We start from the raw sequence: 15279 nt of genomic DNA, 5'->3' as shown, positions 1-15279 counted from the left end.
ATGGGTTAACCCATTCAGGATGGGAACACCTTTTGGGGTTAATTGCTATCTACAGTATAGCAACATTCGGCCATATATTTACATTTTTATTATCGTGAGAACGTTGGCTTCCATTATCGCATTGCAACTTTTCAGGAATAGAAAGCCTGCCGTTTCGAATTAAGTTGGATTCCCCATCGATGATGTGACTGGTGGACAGGTTTACTGACACAGACACAGAAAAATATTGTGGAATTTTTAACATTAACATTAATGAGGACCAATTATATGAAGGTAGCCTATATACGTTGAAAAGGTTCATGTTTTAGGTTGTTATTAGCCCGGACAGGAGACCCACAGAGCCTAGTCCTTCCATGCGCCAGAAGTGTCTCCCAGCCCTGGCAGAGTTCTGGAGTAGTTCCAACAGATTGTGTGGCCCTGATTTTGCCCTAGTGGGACTGATCGAGGGTAGCTATACTGGGACGTAAGTCGGGACTTGATCACCCCGGCTGGGTCACCTGAGTGAGGGGTATGATGTTGGTAGACCCGAAACCACGTTGACCTCAGGATACATCACTGAGGATATGTCCCAGGTGCATCCATGTGATGTATTTTTTAGTTATAGAAAGTAAAAGATAAGGGTTATTTTTTAAAACAAGGCTCCAGACCTCCCAAAACAAACTGGTCAGGCTCCTACTTGGCCTCACCCCCCGAACCCACCTCACCCCTGCCCACTTTGACAGGCTGGGATGGCTTAGGGTCGACGACAGAGTACAGCATCTTTCGACAGATTCGACACACCACCAAGATACCCATGTAGGCCTACCTGTCTATATACTTCCTTAATGTAAACGAAGTCCACACCCACAACACCAGAGGGAGTGCAACAAACCATGTACAACCCAGATTCGGCACAAACAAGGGACTAAATTATTTTCGCTCCTATGCCACCAAAATGTGGAACGCCCTACCAACAGTCATTAAGACATGTGAATCCCTTGACTCCTTCAAAACCGCTCTCAAAGGGCACCTACGGATGGCTGCAATTCGAAACTGGCCTCTGTAAAATCTGAATCCCCCCCCACCCCCTTTCCCCTCACTGTATATGTATCTTTTCCCTTTTTGCCTATATGATGAATTCCTGTTCTGTTCTTTAACTACATAGAAGTGTCTATTTGTATGTCTCTAAATGTTTTGATGAATTGAACAATGTGGACCCTGTTGTAAACAAGTGTAATGCTTAATTGGGTCGTCCACTCACAGTTAACAGTCTTTGTATTGAGTTTGTGCTTGAAATGTACTGTAATTCTACAAACTGTTAATAAATATTTCAATCAATCAATCAATGTAATTTCATTTCGGCCAGCTAGAATTCAATCCATATATTATGTTGATTTAAACCCCCATCTATGCCGTCACCCAGGCGGATGCGTGCACGCGAGATCGCTTCTCAACCTCTTATTAGTATTTATTATTAGAAACAAACTATGGACAGTTGGACATACTTACAGACTTCTCATTTATTTCCACTTCTCGTTAAAGACAATACCACCATCTAGTGTCGTGTTTAGTTTATTACATCACATCATTCTGAAACATCCCGTTTGAATAAGCTCATTTGACATTACACCTGGACACAACACACAGTATACTGTCGACGATGACATGGCACATGCATCGCTTAAATAAAATGTTGCAGCACAGTGCTAATATTCAACACACGTGTGTCCACAGCAGGGTCCACAGCTTTCCTAAACACACAATCTTCTACGTTTTAATTGTGCGACAGCAGTGGACGTCGTCATTATCGGCGACTGGGATCAATTCTCTTAAGCACATTGCTGATCCGGTCCATAGATCCGGTCTTGGTCTGGAGCAGAAACGGAAACGGTACGTAGACGAATGTGTGCGTGTAAACTACCGGGTACAGTAGGCGGGCTCTGGACCGGATAATGAGCAGCAAATAGAAACCACGGCAGGTTTGTTTTCATAATCATTATGCGAAGATTTCACTTCATTACTTACTACATGGAACGCAGCTGGGACTGATTACATTAATTACTGAATGGATAAAAGAATGTTTTCACATTCATGTTGATGTCGTGTAGCTGATATTATTATTAATGTTTTGTCACAGTCGGTGGCTTTATTTCCGTGCTGTCCTCTTCATTCTGGTTGGAACTATTATTCTACAGCTTGTTCGACACTTCAATGGTAAATATATGAAACAGCAACACGTTGTATCGTTGTAAACTGTTGTGATCTAGCCTACACGACTGCCATAATGAGATGTCCGTCCGTCTTGGATCCATGGGCATGGCTAGTTCTGGTCTAACAACGTCGTGCCATGCAGAAGACAACATATCTGTAGAGTATGCAATGTGATGTGTTGAAGTAGCCTATAGCACTGCATGTTTTAGTAAAAGTATCAATAATGCAAAATGAAACAACCACATTTATATTCCTGTCCGGCTTTATGGTCATATGCCATAGGGTAATGAATCATGTAAAAAGGTAACTAAAGTTTTCAAATAATTGTTGTGGAGTAAAAGTATAGAAGGTATGCGCATTCTTAAACAGACAGACATGACAAATAAAACCAGCGGAACAAAATGTGCCAGCTAAATTCCAACTGTAGGCTAGAGTTGCTTGCAGCCTCCTCGACTCTGTGTGTATAGCCTACCATACCAAATTAGTAGCCCTCCAAGCAGAACCCAATGCTACTGAAGTTTCTGACATTTGTTCGACCCAGTGCATTGGGTCCTGTTGCATCACTACCATGCCACCTGGTACGCGGCCATTCATAAAACATAAACAACATGTTTAGCGCCTGTCTGCGCTCTTTGACGACATTTTTTCGTGTGAGCGTTTCTGACTATGTTAAGTATAAGTACCCATACATGCCGCTGCGAATATCTCCTGTGGCGCGGAAGCCGTTAAGTATTTTTAATCTTTGTTTGACCGATTTGGTCGCTTTGATTCTTCTCTTCCTTCCTTGTTTATTGACACCTCATTGTACCGCCTATCTGGCTAGCTAGTGGCGCTATAGCTATGACAGAGCAGATCAGAGGCAGGGACGTAGCCGCACAAGCCAACCGCACACCGGGAGGCGGTACAATAAACGGTAAACAAACAAGAAGAAATAAAGCGACCAAATCGGTCAAACAAAGATTAAAAATACTTAACGGCTTCCGCGCCACAGGAGATATTCGCAGCGGAATGTATAGGTACTTAAAGTTCACGAATTCAGAATAACTCAAAGAAAAAAAGGCCGTCAGACGCCGCAGATACGAGCTTAGAGAGAATATGAATGTCCGCGTTCCGGAATTCCCATACGAAAATATAGTCATGACAAAACTCAAAATGCTTTTTGTGTTCAAACACAAGGATTTGTGTGTCTAGGCTACATACAGTAACAAAAAACATCGCATGGATGCACCTGGGACGTATCCTCAGTGATGTATCCTGAGGTCAACAGGGTTTCGGGTCTCGCAACATCCCCTCACTCAGGTGACCCAGCCGGGAGTGATCAAGTCCCGACTTGCGTCCCAGTAGCTACCCTCAATTAGTCCCATTAGTGAAAAACCAGGGGCACACAATCCTTTGGAACTACTCCAGAACTACTCTGCCAGGGCTTGGAGGTACACTTCTGGCACATGGAGGGACTAGGCTCTGTGGGTTGTCTCCTGTCCGGGCCCCTCCTACGTCTCACCAGGTCCACTCCTGCTCTCACCAGAGCGTGGACCTGTGCGTTGCACCAGAGTCCCAGCACCAGACAGTTCATTCAGGAGTGGTGGGCAATGGTTCCGCAGGGTCATGGTACTGCGGTTCCGCTTGCTGCTTGCATGGCCCTCCTAAAGGCCTCACCGAGGGTTGTTGGGCTTCCTCCTCACGGAGGACACAGGCTGGGGCGCTAACCCATACTGCTCACCCGGTTGCCGTCTACATTCCGGCTGTCACCCGTCTCTCCGGTGGTCACCAGACTATACCTGGTTGTCACATAGTCTAACCATATGAGTCACTATAAATAGAAGAACTATAATAAAAAACATTGCATGGATGCACCTGGGACGTATCCTCAGTGATGTATCCTGAGGTCAACGGGGTTTCGGGTCTCGCAACATCATACCCCTCACTCAGGCGACCCAGCCGGGAGTGATCAAGTCCCGACTTACGTCCCAGTAGCTACCCTCAATCAGTCCCATTAGGGGCACACAATCCGTTGGAACTACTCCAGAACTACTCTGCCAGGGCTTTCAGGGCTTAGTACAGTATATCATGTACAGTGTGTGTATATACATGATATACAGTATATATAGTACAGTAATGAGCAGGATAATATCTGTCTAGTTCACAACTTCACATATAAACTGTGTCCAGACAGATCTGTCTGTCTGATCATTCTATTCCAACCTCACTACTTCATTAAAGTTATATAGTGAATTGTTATTCAATTATGACCTTAATAACATGCAGCTTTGATTCATGAATCACGGGTATGCCCAAAATTAAGCAAGCTCCTGTCTGTTCTTTAACTGTTGCACCAAAAACCTGCAAGGTGAGTATGATGTCCCAGAACCACACCCCATGATGACAAAAGCAGAAATTTGCATCCCTATGGGGCGCGGGTCACTACTGAATGGGCACAGTGGTGATGATAATTGGCCTGCCCGAGCAGTCTGTGTAGGCCTATCTGTTGTTGTGGGTGGCTGATTGGTAGCACTTTACAATAACGACCTGTTATAAAGCATTTATAAACATTTAAAGCAGTTTGTAGATGAGTAATAATCATGAACAGACTGTTTGTTAACATCCGTAAACTAAACATTTATAACTATGTTTAAACCTCATTTATACGTTATTAGTAAATTATTATTAAGTAGTCAACTATTCATAAATAAGCCATTTATATAGGCCTACATTTATAATTGTTAATAAATCATTTGTAACTAAAGTTATATTTATAAGCTATTTGTAGATAAATAAATAATAATTTCTAATCTATTTATATACATCAGTAAATTATTTAAAATGTATAATAACATTGTATAACATTTAAGAATCTTTAAACATTGATATTGTAAATGTTTGCTTAACACATCCATCAAAGATGGAACACATCCATCAAAGCTGTGTTCAGAGACACAAGTCAGGTGTCAGACACAAGTGTCTTGAATGCAGCCCAGTAAGGGCATATGTCGACCCCGCCCGCTCACTTACGCCTCACCCCCTCCTGGTGCTGCGGCCATCTTGGAAACTACACACAATATAAACAGTGGGAGAGGGGTGGGGCGGAGAAAGGCCCTTATTGCTCCCAGGAACAGCTCAACTGATTCGTATGGGGGATGTCAACAGTATTGCCCTACTTTGTATAATAACTCCTTCAGTTCCAAATTTGCATTTCCACTTTGTTTACAATGTCCACCATTGTTCATTTTCCAAGCTGGCATAGAATGGAAACAAGCCTGTGTTTATCTAGCATCAGTATTACAATGACGCAAAGATTAAATAATTAGAATATCAGCACCCCCACATATTTACTTAATAATTAATTGAGGACATCTCATGGGCCCCCCTAACCCTTGTTGGATTGTTTTAGCGGCAACCGGGCACCGAATGATGGCTTAGAACACCGTGTTCCGCGGCACTTTAATGTGCCGTTTGATATGTCCAGGTGTGCCGCCTGATTTGTCAGAAAGTAACACTAAGTTAGTGTTACTTTCTGTCAAAATCAGGCGGCACACTAACCCTCCCCCGAAACACATACATGTCCCGACCCAAAGACTGAGGAGCTAAAGTAAACGTGACGTTGTTGTGATTAAACATAATGTGCCACGAAAAATAGCTGTCCAAAATAGCTGTCCATAGATGTCCAAACATGATCGTCGCCTCGTTTGTCCAACAAAATATATCTCCCTCCCTCCACAGAAGCGCAGTGATGCCTGATTTATTCTTCGTCGTACACGTGTTATGCTTGCATGCTGAAAATGGCTGATCGACAAGCTCACAACGCGTTGCGGACGCAACGCGTTGTGAGCTTGTCGATCAGCATTTTTAGCACGTGGAAATATGCAGGCTGTGAGAACTGAGACCCTTCACAATAAAAGCATGCAGCTTTCACAAGATGGCCCATAATAAAGACAAGGAAAAGGATTAAGAATTAGGCATTTCACATTGCATATGAGCTATTTAAAAAAAGGTTGGGAAACACTGGCTTAGAATATAGAGTAGGCCGACAGCATTAATGGGCCTGGTATATTATGTACCTGTCTAACTACTTTACATGCACTTCAGCCCCCTGACTGTCTAAGTACTTCACACTTGAGCCCCTTGGCCTCATGTTGGATTGTTTTTAGGGGCCCCGAATGGATTAGAAAGCTAAATATTTATTATAAAAAAGCCCCCTGACTATTTGGTGCCCCAATAAGCGGCCGCCTAGTTTGCCTATATAGAAAAGCACGGCCCTGCTGCTGAATAATAACATCGCTACTGCCGTAACTGGCGGCAGCATGATTATTTGAATGAATGAATATTTATAATGGGCCTAATATATCGGCCTATTTAGGTGAATATTTTAATTACCCCTTTTCATCTTAAAGAAAGGCAGCAGTATAGGCCATCTTGTGTTTAGTGTTTATATAAGAACAGTCTTTCAAAGAACTATATGAGATTTGAGCTGCGCAAGAAAATGCCATGACCAAACACAGTTTAGGGTCTCTCTCTCTCTCTCTCTCTCTCTCTCTCATGTCATCCCGACTCCCCGAGTCCCGATCCTGTATTAAAACGTACATATCAAAAAACTAAACTTCTGACTTTGACACACACGCACAAGCAAATGGAGTGAACGCCCGGAGGGTGCGGGTGTCCTGCAGTGCTGGACACCTGGATTCATTATTAATTATATAGCCTACCGTATGCAGTCAATAATTATTATTATTTTCTCTCACGTGCGCTGACCGTGCCGTTTGCTTTCATCACAGATCAACAGCCGAGACAGATCTTTAATGTAATAAAATGGTCGGATTATAATGACAGATGAATATGCTTCGACAAAGGTGAGAATTGGCGCGCACACGCACAAGCACACGCACGCGCGTGCGCAATTGCCTGTGCGTTGAATGGCGGTGTGTAACCGGGCTGTCAAGGCCAGAAAGTAGGCATTCCTGCATAACTTCCGGGTTTGATGATGTCACACGCATTCCCTCTATAGAAAATTGGAAATACTCCACTATTAGAAAAGGTAAACTAGGGGAAAGGGGCTAGAGCACACATTGACTTGAGGTGCTTAAAATCATATTATAGGTGCTTGCTTAGCCCCTCTCGGGACCCCTAGGTTGAGCTCTTTTCATCGCTCATCCGTAGGGTCCCTTTGCATTTGTTCTACTCTCTATGGTAGACGGCTCCGTTCAGGCCGACCTGCGCTCCGCTTAAGTGGTGGTGAGATGTTTTAAAGCGTCTTTTCTTTATTCCAGTTTTGGCTGCTCTGAAATTCTTCTTTCCTTCCTTCCTTGACTTCCTTGTTGACTTCCCATTGTACCGCCTCCCGCACAGAGACTGGCTAGCTGCGACAGAGCAGATCAGCTCGGCAGGAACGTAGGGACGTGCAGCTAGCCAGTCTTGGTGCGGGAGGCGGTACAATGGGAAGTCAACAAGGAAGGCCTGAACGGAGCCTACTGTATGTACAGCTGTCTACCATAGGCATAGAGAGTGGAAGAACTGAGCGATGAAAATAGCTCAACCGAGGGAGTCCCGAGAGGGGCTAGTGCTTGCTGTGAGTGATATTTATTTTGTTAAAAAAAATATTTTCTGTTAAAAAGTAAAAGCTCCATAGCTCTATATTGTGATAGTAATTATTGCCATAGAGTGTTTGTTCGGTAACGGGGGTCTCCCCGTCCAGTTCTTCTTTGTAATGTAAACTGAAAATACATGTTAAGGTGGGTTCAGTGTCGAAGTGTCCTTGAGCATAAGAGTCTGAACCCCTAATTTATCCTGATGTGCAGGTTGGTGCCTTGCATGTGTAGCCCCCAGCCCACAACAGCCCTGCCAATCGGGCTCAGCCCTATTGGCATGACAGGTTGCGTGTTGGTCTGGCGAGTGGGAGGCCCGGGTTCAATCCCCGCTTTCTGCGAAATGCTACACATGGTTTACTCCATCGGTGTGTGAATCGGTGAATGCACAAATTCACACAATTTATGTAAAGCGCCTTGGATAAATGCGCCATATAAATGCAGCATTTACCATTTACCAACCCACTGGGTTGCCAATTTTGTCCAATCAGGAGAAAGAACATGCTCATCAGCTTCTCAACTTCCAATTTCTGTTATTTTTCCTTGACCAAAGGAATTAAAACTATTTATTTGTTATTTCAAAGTAGGGCTACAACTGTCGATTTTCTTCTTAGTGACTCTTCTGTTTATTACATTTTCAATGAATCGAATAACGTGTGAATCTGTAAGATAATGTTTATGTCAGAATCTATTGTGCTCTTCCACAGGACAGATGAGTGAGGAGACGTTGGATTATTTTCTCAGTCGGGGTCTGATCAGAGCCAAGGATGCAGCGCAGGTCAAGTGGGCGCACGCCGCGAACAGCAAACACAAACTCACACAGGCTCTTCAAGGTGAACTCATCATACTGTTGTATGCACACATAATAACTCTTCCTACTTCCAGGGCCTTTCCCTATACTTCCTTCACCGATGTTACCGATACTAATGAAGGACCTGTTGCATTGTGGTCAAACGGAGTCAGGATGCTGCTATTGTGCATATTGGCTCACTCACTAGAAACACTGCTACACCAGTGGGTCTCAAAGTGTCCTTGAATGGGTTGTTCTTAATGGGTATGGGTGTGTAACTCTATGGTATGGAGTGTACAATTGGAACTCCATTTGTCCACTTATGGGGGTCATTGAAAATTGAAATGTTTGAGAACTACTGTACACTAAATGGAACAACAGAGCCTTAATGAAAGAACGTTTGTCTTGTAAAACACGATGTCTCATCTCAGCATTGCTTTAACCTCCAGGTGGCGCTCACATGATCGAAGCAGACATACTAATGAGAGGTCACGACCCCAAGGAGCCAATCATGGCCCACCCCCCTGACAACGACAGTGACATCACACTGAGGGAGTGGCTTCAGGGAACAAAGACACACAACAAGGGGATCAAACTGGACTTCAAGAGGTTGGTCATTTACCTTTGTGTGCGTGTTGTCAGCAGTGTTCGTCAACTGGTTACTTTCAATGACAAATATTCCGATATCATTGTTTCCTTCCCGATTCCACCATAGCTTGCATGTCGTTCCATACCAAGTACCTACCAGTATATCATCATCATCATCGTCATCATCCGTTTTTATGTCTGGAGACTCCTGTCCAGGACGGGCTTCAGACTCCTTCAGACTTCGCGACTTCTCAGGAGTCTTGACTCAGATCTGATTTTGCATTATTCAAACCCACGGCCATCCATACGCTTGATCTAACGTTCTAACCGCTACACTAGGGTGTACGCAATTAAAATTCTAGGACAGTGGTTCTCAAAGTGGGGTCCAGGACTCTCAGGGTTACTTGAGGGGGTTCCAATTCCAAATGGACCCTTACAGGTCTGTAACTCTGAGAGTGTACAAATGGAACCAAATGAACCCTAGCTGCAAGTTAGTAAAAACAATGATGTAAATATAGTACAGTTGGGAGTATAAAACAGTCGTGCAATATCAACTGAAACATTCAAGATATTAGTGTAAATGACATGATAAATTGGATTTACGTAAAGACTGGTTACGCATAGACTGGAATTTTTGCCGATACCAGCATTTTAGTCATTATATAAAAATTTAAAAATAAACTAGTTATGTTACTAGTTATTTTTGCGTTACATTACAAGTATTTAGTTTCAATAATGTATACATTTTCATGTTGCTGCGGCGCAAGACGAAAACTCTTGTGCTGAAAACTAGTAGCTGTAGCTCCACCAACAACTTTGGAACTCACTGTGAAACTAGCGGATCTAAATGAAAGTCCAAATGAAACGATGCTGCTGGTTTGCGTTGTCAGCCTAGCAGCGGTGTCTCCGTCCATGGCTGTGCTGGAGGACCTGTGGCCTGAGCTGAGTGTTCCTGTGTGGCTCAATGCAGACCTTCTCCATGGACCCGGCGGTCAGCAGGCCGTACCTCTGGAACCGTCCGCTTTTCTGGGTGAGATGGCCGCTCACGGCTCCTCCTGCTCCCACCCCATGGTGCTGTCTCTGGGCTGGACCACTGGATGGACGCCTGCCGCCGATAATCCAGGTGTTTTTTTTTTTTCACTCTGTTACTTTCTACTATTCTAGGATCCATTTATGAGGTTTTATTTGATATGGACTCACAGGTACACGCAGTGCAGTGTTCATTTTGTCGACTAAATGTTCGACTACTTTTTTTTTCTTTTTTTTTAACTGACAAACTAAATAAAAATGTAGCTATGATGACTAAAACTAGGTTGCATTCATGCAATGATAGCCCCATGATATATATATTTTTTGTGTGAGAATTCAATATTAAAGAAGAGTATCTCAAATTGCCATGAATTGCTGTACGTTAATATAATTTGATGAGAAATATTTTTTATGGAATATATTACATGGGGTATAAGATATACCCGGGTTTAGTGATGGTGTGACAAAAGTTGGGTTTAGTGTTCTAGGATTAGCTGCATTACACCTCAAGCTGACTGTAATAATCAAACCTTTTAATTAATTGTCTGGTTTTGGTCTTATTTTGTTTATACTGTACAGTACACTATTCTTGTGTTATCCTCAACACAGGATTTGATTTAAAGTTCGATAATACACACTGACACACACAAAAAAAGTTAAGGCCGCCCCTGGTCCAAGTATATTCCATGTTTGGGATTTCAGTAATTGGGTACTTATTAGTACAATTGCAGGAGACAAAGGGCCTTAAGCTGCAAAGGTGAATGGGTGCATATTATACTTCATAATAGGTTATTACAGTATATAGATGGATGGCTTCTCAGAGGACAGTGTTACTTGAGGTCAGGACAAGTTCTACAAGCTAAACTAGTTTTTGTCTGTCAACGCAATTATGTAGACTGTACATGACAAGTGATTAATGAAGTGCATGCATGGCAAGATTTAAAGGAATGCAGTGTCACAATAGTTTGATGCAAAGGTGCCTAACATTGATCAGAGGTGAGGAGATTGTCTGATGGTTTACCTGTGGATAACGCTTGTTGAGTTACCAGTGTTATTATTATTATTGGACACTTTGAAACACTTTCTCTCAACTGACGAAAATTAACTTACTTGTCCAGTTCTACGCTCCTTTGCTTTGGTGCTTCTTCTCAACAGATCATGACAGGCCACGTTTTTCTCTTTTCCACTGTGGTCATAAATACCGTTGACTTGACTCACACATACCATATGACATGCGTAGTACAGGTAATACCACGAATCTCCTCCACAGACTTTTTTTTTCTTCTTTTTTTTAAAGCTTAAGCAGATACAGGCTATGAGAAAAATACATTCAAAGAGCCTATCAATGATCTGCAGCTACTCAGTCAGGCATACAGTATGTCTAAACTGAATGTTGGATGAATGACAGTCCTTGAGCTTTGTGGGATTACAGTCACATACTGAGGAGGTGTTTGTTCAGCCTATTCTTGAAGGCGTGAACAATGCTAGATGTAATGTCTCCAACAACCACAGGGGGAAGGCTGTTCCATGTCCTTATAGCAGAGTGGAGAAAGCTCCTATCAAGGCTTTTGGTGTTTGACTTGGGGGTTTCCAGGGCGTGGCTTGGTAGTACTCCCCGGGTGATTCGACCTGAGGTGTGAGCTTGAGGTAGTAGTGCTTTGACTTTGAGGTCCACTGGACAGTTGGGAGTGTGCATCTTGTAGAGAACAGTTGTTGCTGCAACTGTTCTGCGATGACTCAGCTTGCTGATGGCGTACTGCTGTGGGGCAAGGTTCTCATCTACCCCAATGATTTTTAAGGCCTTCTTAAGGTCTAACTGCCTGAGAGTGGTCAGAGAGGCATTCATCCAGGCTAGGCAAGTCTTGCCATGGACATGTTTTTTGTTTGTTAAAGTTTGAATTATGTACACACGGACACCGGAAAACAAAAATAATTATGCATATTATTATATATTTTCCCCCTCTCAGGGTACAGCTGGGAAATGGTGCGTGAGATGGAGGAGGTCTGCAGGGGCCTGCAGCATCCAGTCACCTTCCCAGTGAGAGCCAGCCTGTTATCCAAGTCTCTGTCGCAACTCAAATGGCTTCTGCAGCAGTCAGACAGGTATGGCATCTAGGGGTTCAACAATGAACCAAACTCATTTCATTGACTTATTAAAAATCATCCACCACTAAATGGCAGTAGCAATAGTTCAGCACAGTCCACCATAGATTTGTTCTATTTTAAATTTTTTAGAACGAGAGTTGTAAGATTTGTCTTAAATCATGATTATAATGTAATCAATTTAAGCCCCTTTTAAAAATAAGTTAAAAACGTCTTTGGCCTGGAGGCACTTTGTGACAAAGTCAAATCAATACTTGGCCTAGAATGAGTTAAGATCCAAGGTCAATTCTACAAAATGCCTTCTAATTCAGTAGTTCTCAAACTTCTTCGTGCCAAGGAAGGACTCCCAAGATCAGGGGTATTCAACTAGATTAGGTCGGGGGGGCACAACTGTAGAATGCTTGTGTGTGTGTGTGTGGAGGGCCGCACAGCGTGCTCGCGAAGCGCAAATTGTTGCATCACTGAAGTGCATGGGCCAATTGTGTTCGTATAAGCACTCGACAAAGCCATATGCGCCACGGTGATTACAAACCTACAACCGCTAATTGGATTGGATTCTACAAATGCATTTTGTGTTAAAAAAATTGGCCCACGGGCCGCCAGTTGAATAGCCCTGCCCAAGATGATATGTATTTGGTCACGGACCCAACATCTTGGACACAGTTGAACCAGATGCACCCATTAGGGTCCATTTGGTTCCATTTCGTATACAGGTTACAACTTGGGGACCATTTAGTTCCATTCGTATACAGGCTACAACATCTGTAACAGAGTTATAAACGTCTAAGGTCCATTTGGTTCCATTCCTATACAGGTTACAATGGTCTATGGGTCCATTTGAAACCCTTGATGATCTGATGCCAGGCATGACATTGTGAAACGGTGGTTTATTGAATTTGAATGTTTAGCATTGATGATGCTGGTTGTGAATTCAGTGTGAGGTTATGTACCGGGGCGTCATGTGATATCAGTCACAGTGATTTATTTTGTATTAGCTTTTTACCACTTTTTGTCCCCAATGTAGTCGTTATACTAATTTATTCCTCCCCACACACATTTCTGTGTTGTCTGTCACTGCTGTCGTATCCTACTGACTCACCTGCCATTGAGGAGCCCCCACCAGGAGGACATAGTCATAGAGCCTTCGCCCTACTCCTCGCCCCCCCAGCCCATCAGTGTACAAATGAGCAATATTACACTTGAGGGTGTGCTTTACTGTGATTATTGGCATGACAGTGATGCGGTCAAGAACGAGACGTAGTCGAGCTCCGCAAGCATCACTGAAGTGCATGGGCCAATTGTGTTCGTATAAGCACTCGACAAAGCCATATGCACCACGGTGATTACAAACCTACAACCGCTAAAAAATTGTGTTGAAATTACAATTACATCTATTATCAACCTGTCATTTAAGCACATAACCTCTTCATAGTTTTATATTAATTATTGGTATAAGTTTTAAAACAACTAAATAACTTTTCTGTTTTCTTGAAGGTACTCTCTGACTGTATGGACGAGCCAAAATGACCAGTTTGTGGTCCAGGACTTGCTGCCCTACAGACAAGAGTTTGACAAGAGCAAGATTTACTATGACCTACCAGACGAAATGACCCTTCCTATAAATAACCATTAATGACACCCTATCATGAAAATGAAAGACTCTAGGTCCCTCTCCACCCAGCAGTCAGTTTAGACTAATTCCAACTACTTAACTGTCACAGATTGCAACAGACTGGGCACTTGATAATCAGAGGAAATCCAGTGCAATAACTCTCCATACCAGGAGGTGGCAGTAGTCTGGGACCGGAAAGCTGACCAAAACAAAACCAGGGTCCTTCCGAGGTGGAAAGTCAAGCCCCCAGGGAGGCTCTCCAATGTTAAAGCACTCGGGCCTAGTGGTTAGAGCGTGATTTGCAGGCAGACCCGTGGATTTATGATGAGGAAACCCTGTGCAGCTCGGGTTTAACATTGAGCGCTTGTTTGCACTTCCGCATTTGACCTGTTGGTGGTCAAATGCAGAAGTAGACCGTTCTTCCAGGTGCTTCAAAAAGCCACTGAGCAACTTCCATTGAAATTAATAGCAGGGTGGTGGGGCTGTCGCTCGGGTTCGGTCTCTATCCTTTTATTGAATTTGAATGTTGTCTATGTTGAAAGTCTGGTGGCACGAGGTTAGACGAGACGTAGTACTGCTTTGCCGTGGAGTTTTCTTCTGGAGCTCTTGTATGACAAACATGCATATTATACATGAGCCCTTCACCCTATATTTGTACTGTACATCTTAAAATAGAATAGAATAACAGAAAGTTCAAGAGAGCTTGTGTCTTTAAAAGTTTGATTCCTTGAGCACACCTGTTACACGTCTGGTGATAATTAGTTAATTAGCAATGAAAGCAAAGTTCTACCCACATAATATAAGCCCTATATCGTGTACACATCGAATAAATCAACTGTAGATTTAGTCTACTAATATCGCATTATATTTAGTCGACTAAAACTAGTCTTAACACTAAAACATTTCAGGTGAATTCTATTCAAAAGAATATAAAACGGAATCAAAATTTGCCGTCAAAAACACTTATCTGTGCACACTGACCTCGCCAGATTTGGTTAGTTTATGTTTTTATTTTTTGGCTGGGGCTTTGTCCTTCAGTTCCGCACATTGTGACTGGAGATCTGTGTAGCACTTGTGTGATTGCTTGAACTTCTACTCAGCCTCTGGATGAGCCCCGAACTGAGCTAGTGAGCAGGCCGCTTCTTATCACCTGACGGGGGAGTTTCCCCGGTACGACGTAGCGTGTGGACGGAACATGTTGTTCCAACTGCGGGCAGGCCCACGGGAAAAGTACTTTACACTAGCAGGGGCTGAGTTTCTAGTAAAAATGTGCGTGCATGTGCCTCGTGCACGCGTGTTTTCACGCGTTTTCACACGGAAAAGTGGCGTTTACTTTCCCTCTCCACACGCAAGTTATATGAACAAACTGACAAAATCATAAAAAGGCATAG

General features: G+C 43.1%; 1 protein-coding gene across 3 annotated transcripts; it reads left to right on the top strand.

Annotated features, from left to right (window-relative positions):
• Nucleotides 1-1767: 1767 nt before the first annotated feature.
• Nucleotides 1768-15266, top strand: fam151b (family with sequence similarity 151 member B). Of its 3 annotated transcripts, none has more exons than XM_083785003.1 (6): nucleotides 1768-1869; nucleotides 8474-8599; nucleotides 9006-9165; nucleotides 10035-10267; nucleotides 12141-12276; nucleotides 13771-15266. In XM_083785003.1, exons 2-6 carry the CDS (start codon nucleotides 8479-8481, stop codon nucleotides 13907-13909), a joined length of 789 nt encoding a protein of 262 aa, XP_083641129.1. In that variant the 5' UTR covers nucleotides 1768-1869; nucleotides 8474-8478; the 3' UTR covers nucleotides 13910-15266. The 3 variants fall into 3 exon arrangements, with proteins under 3 accessions (XP_083641129.1, XP_083641128.1, XP_083641127.1); XM_083785002.1 differs by lacking the exon at nucleotides 1768-1869 and adding an exon at nucleotides 2028-2193 and having other exon boundaries at nucleotides 8479-8599; XM_083785001.1 differs by lacking the exon at nucleotides 1768-1869 and adding an exon at nucleotides 2028-2193.
• Nucleotides 15267-15279: the final 13 nt, after the last annotated feature.

This window comes from Protomyctophum parallelum (genome assembly GCF_964188405.1).
Source record: "Protomyctophum parallelum genome assembly, chromosome: 15".
Classification (NCBI taxonomy): domain Eukaryota; kingdom Metazoa; phylum Chordata; class Actinopteri; order Myctophiformes; family Myctophidae; genus Protomyctophum; species Protomyctophum parallelum.
The sequence above is the reverse complement of the archived record's forward strand: the minus strand, read 5'-3'. Positions and strand labels throughout refer to the sequence as shown.

Coding starts and splice junctions, on each gene's coding strand:
- fam151b (XM_083785001.1), top strand. CDS start 2,103: ATGTTTTGTCACAGTCGGTGGCTTTATTTCCGTGCTGTCCTCTTCATT. Junction 8,600..9,005: donor ACTCACACAGGCTCTTCAAG/GTGAACTCATCA, acceptor TTTAACCTCCAG/GTGGCGCTCACATGATCGAA. Junction 10,268..12,140: donor GCCTGCCGCCGATAATCCAG/GTGTTTTTTTTT, acceptor TCCCCCTCTCAG/GGTACAGCTGGGAAATGGTG.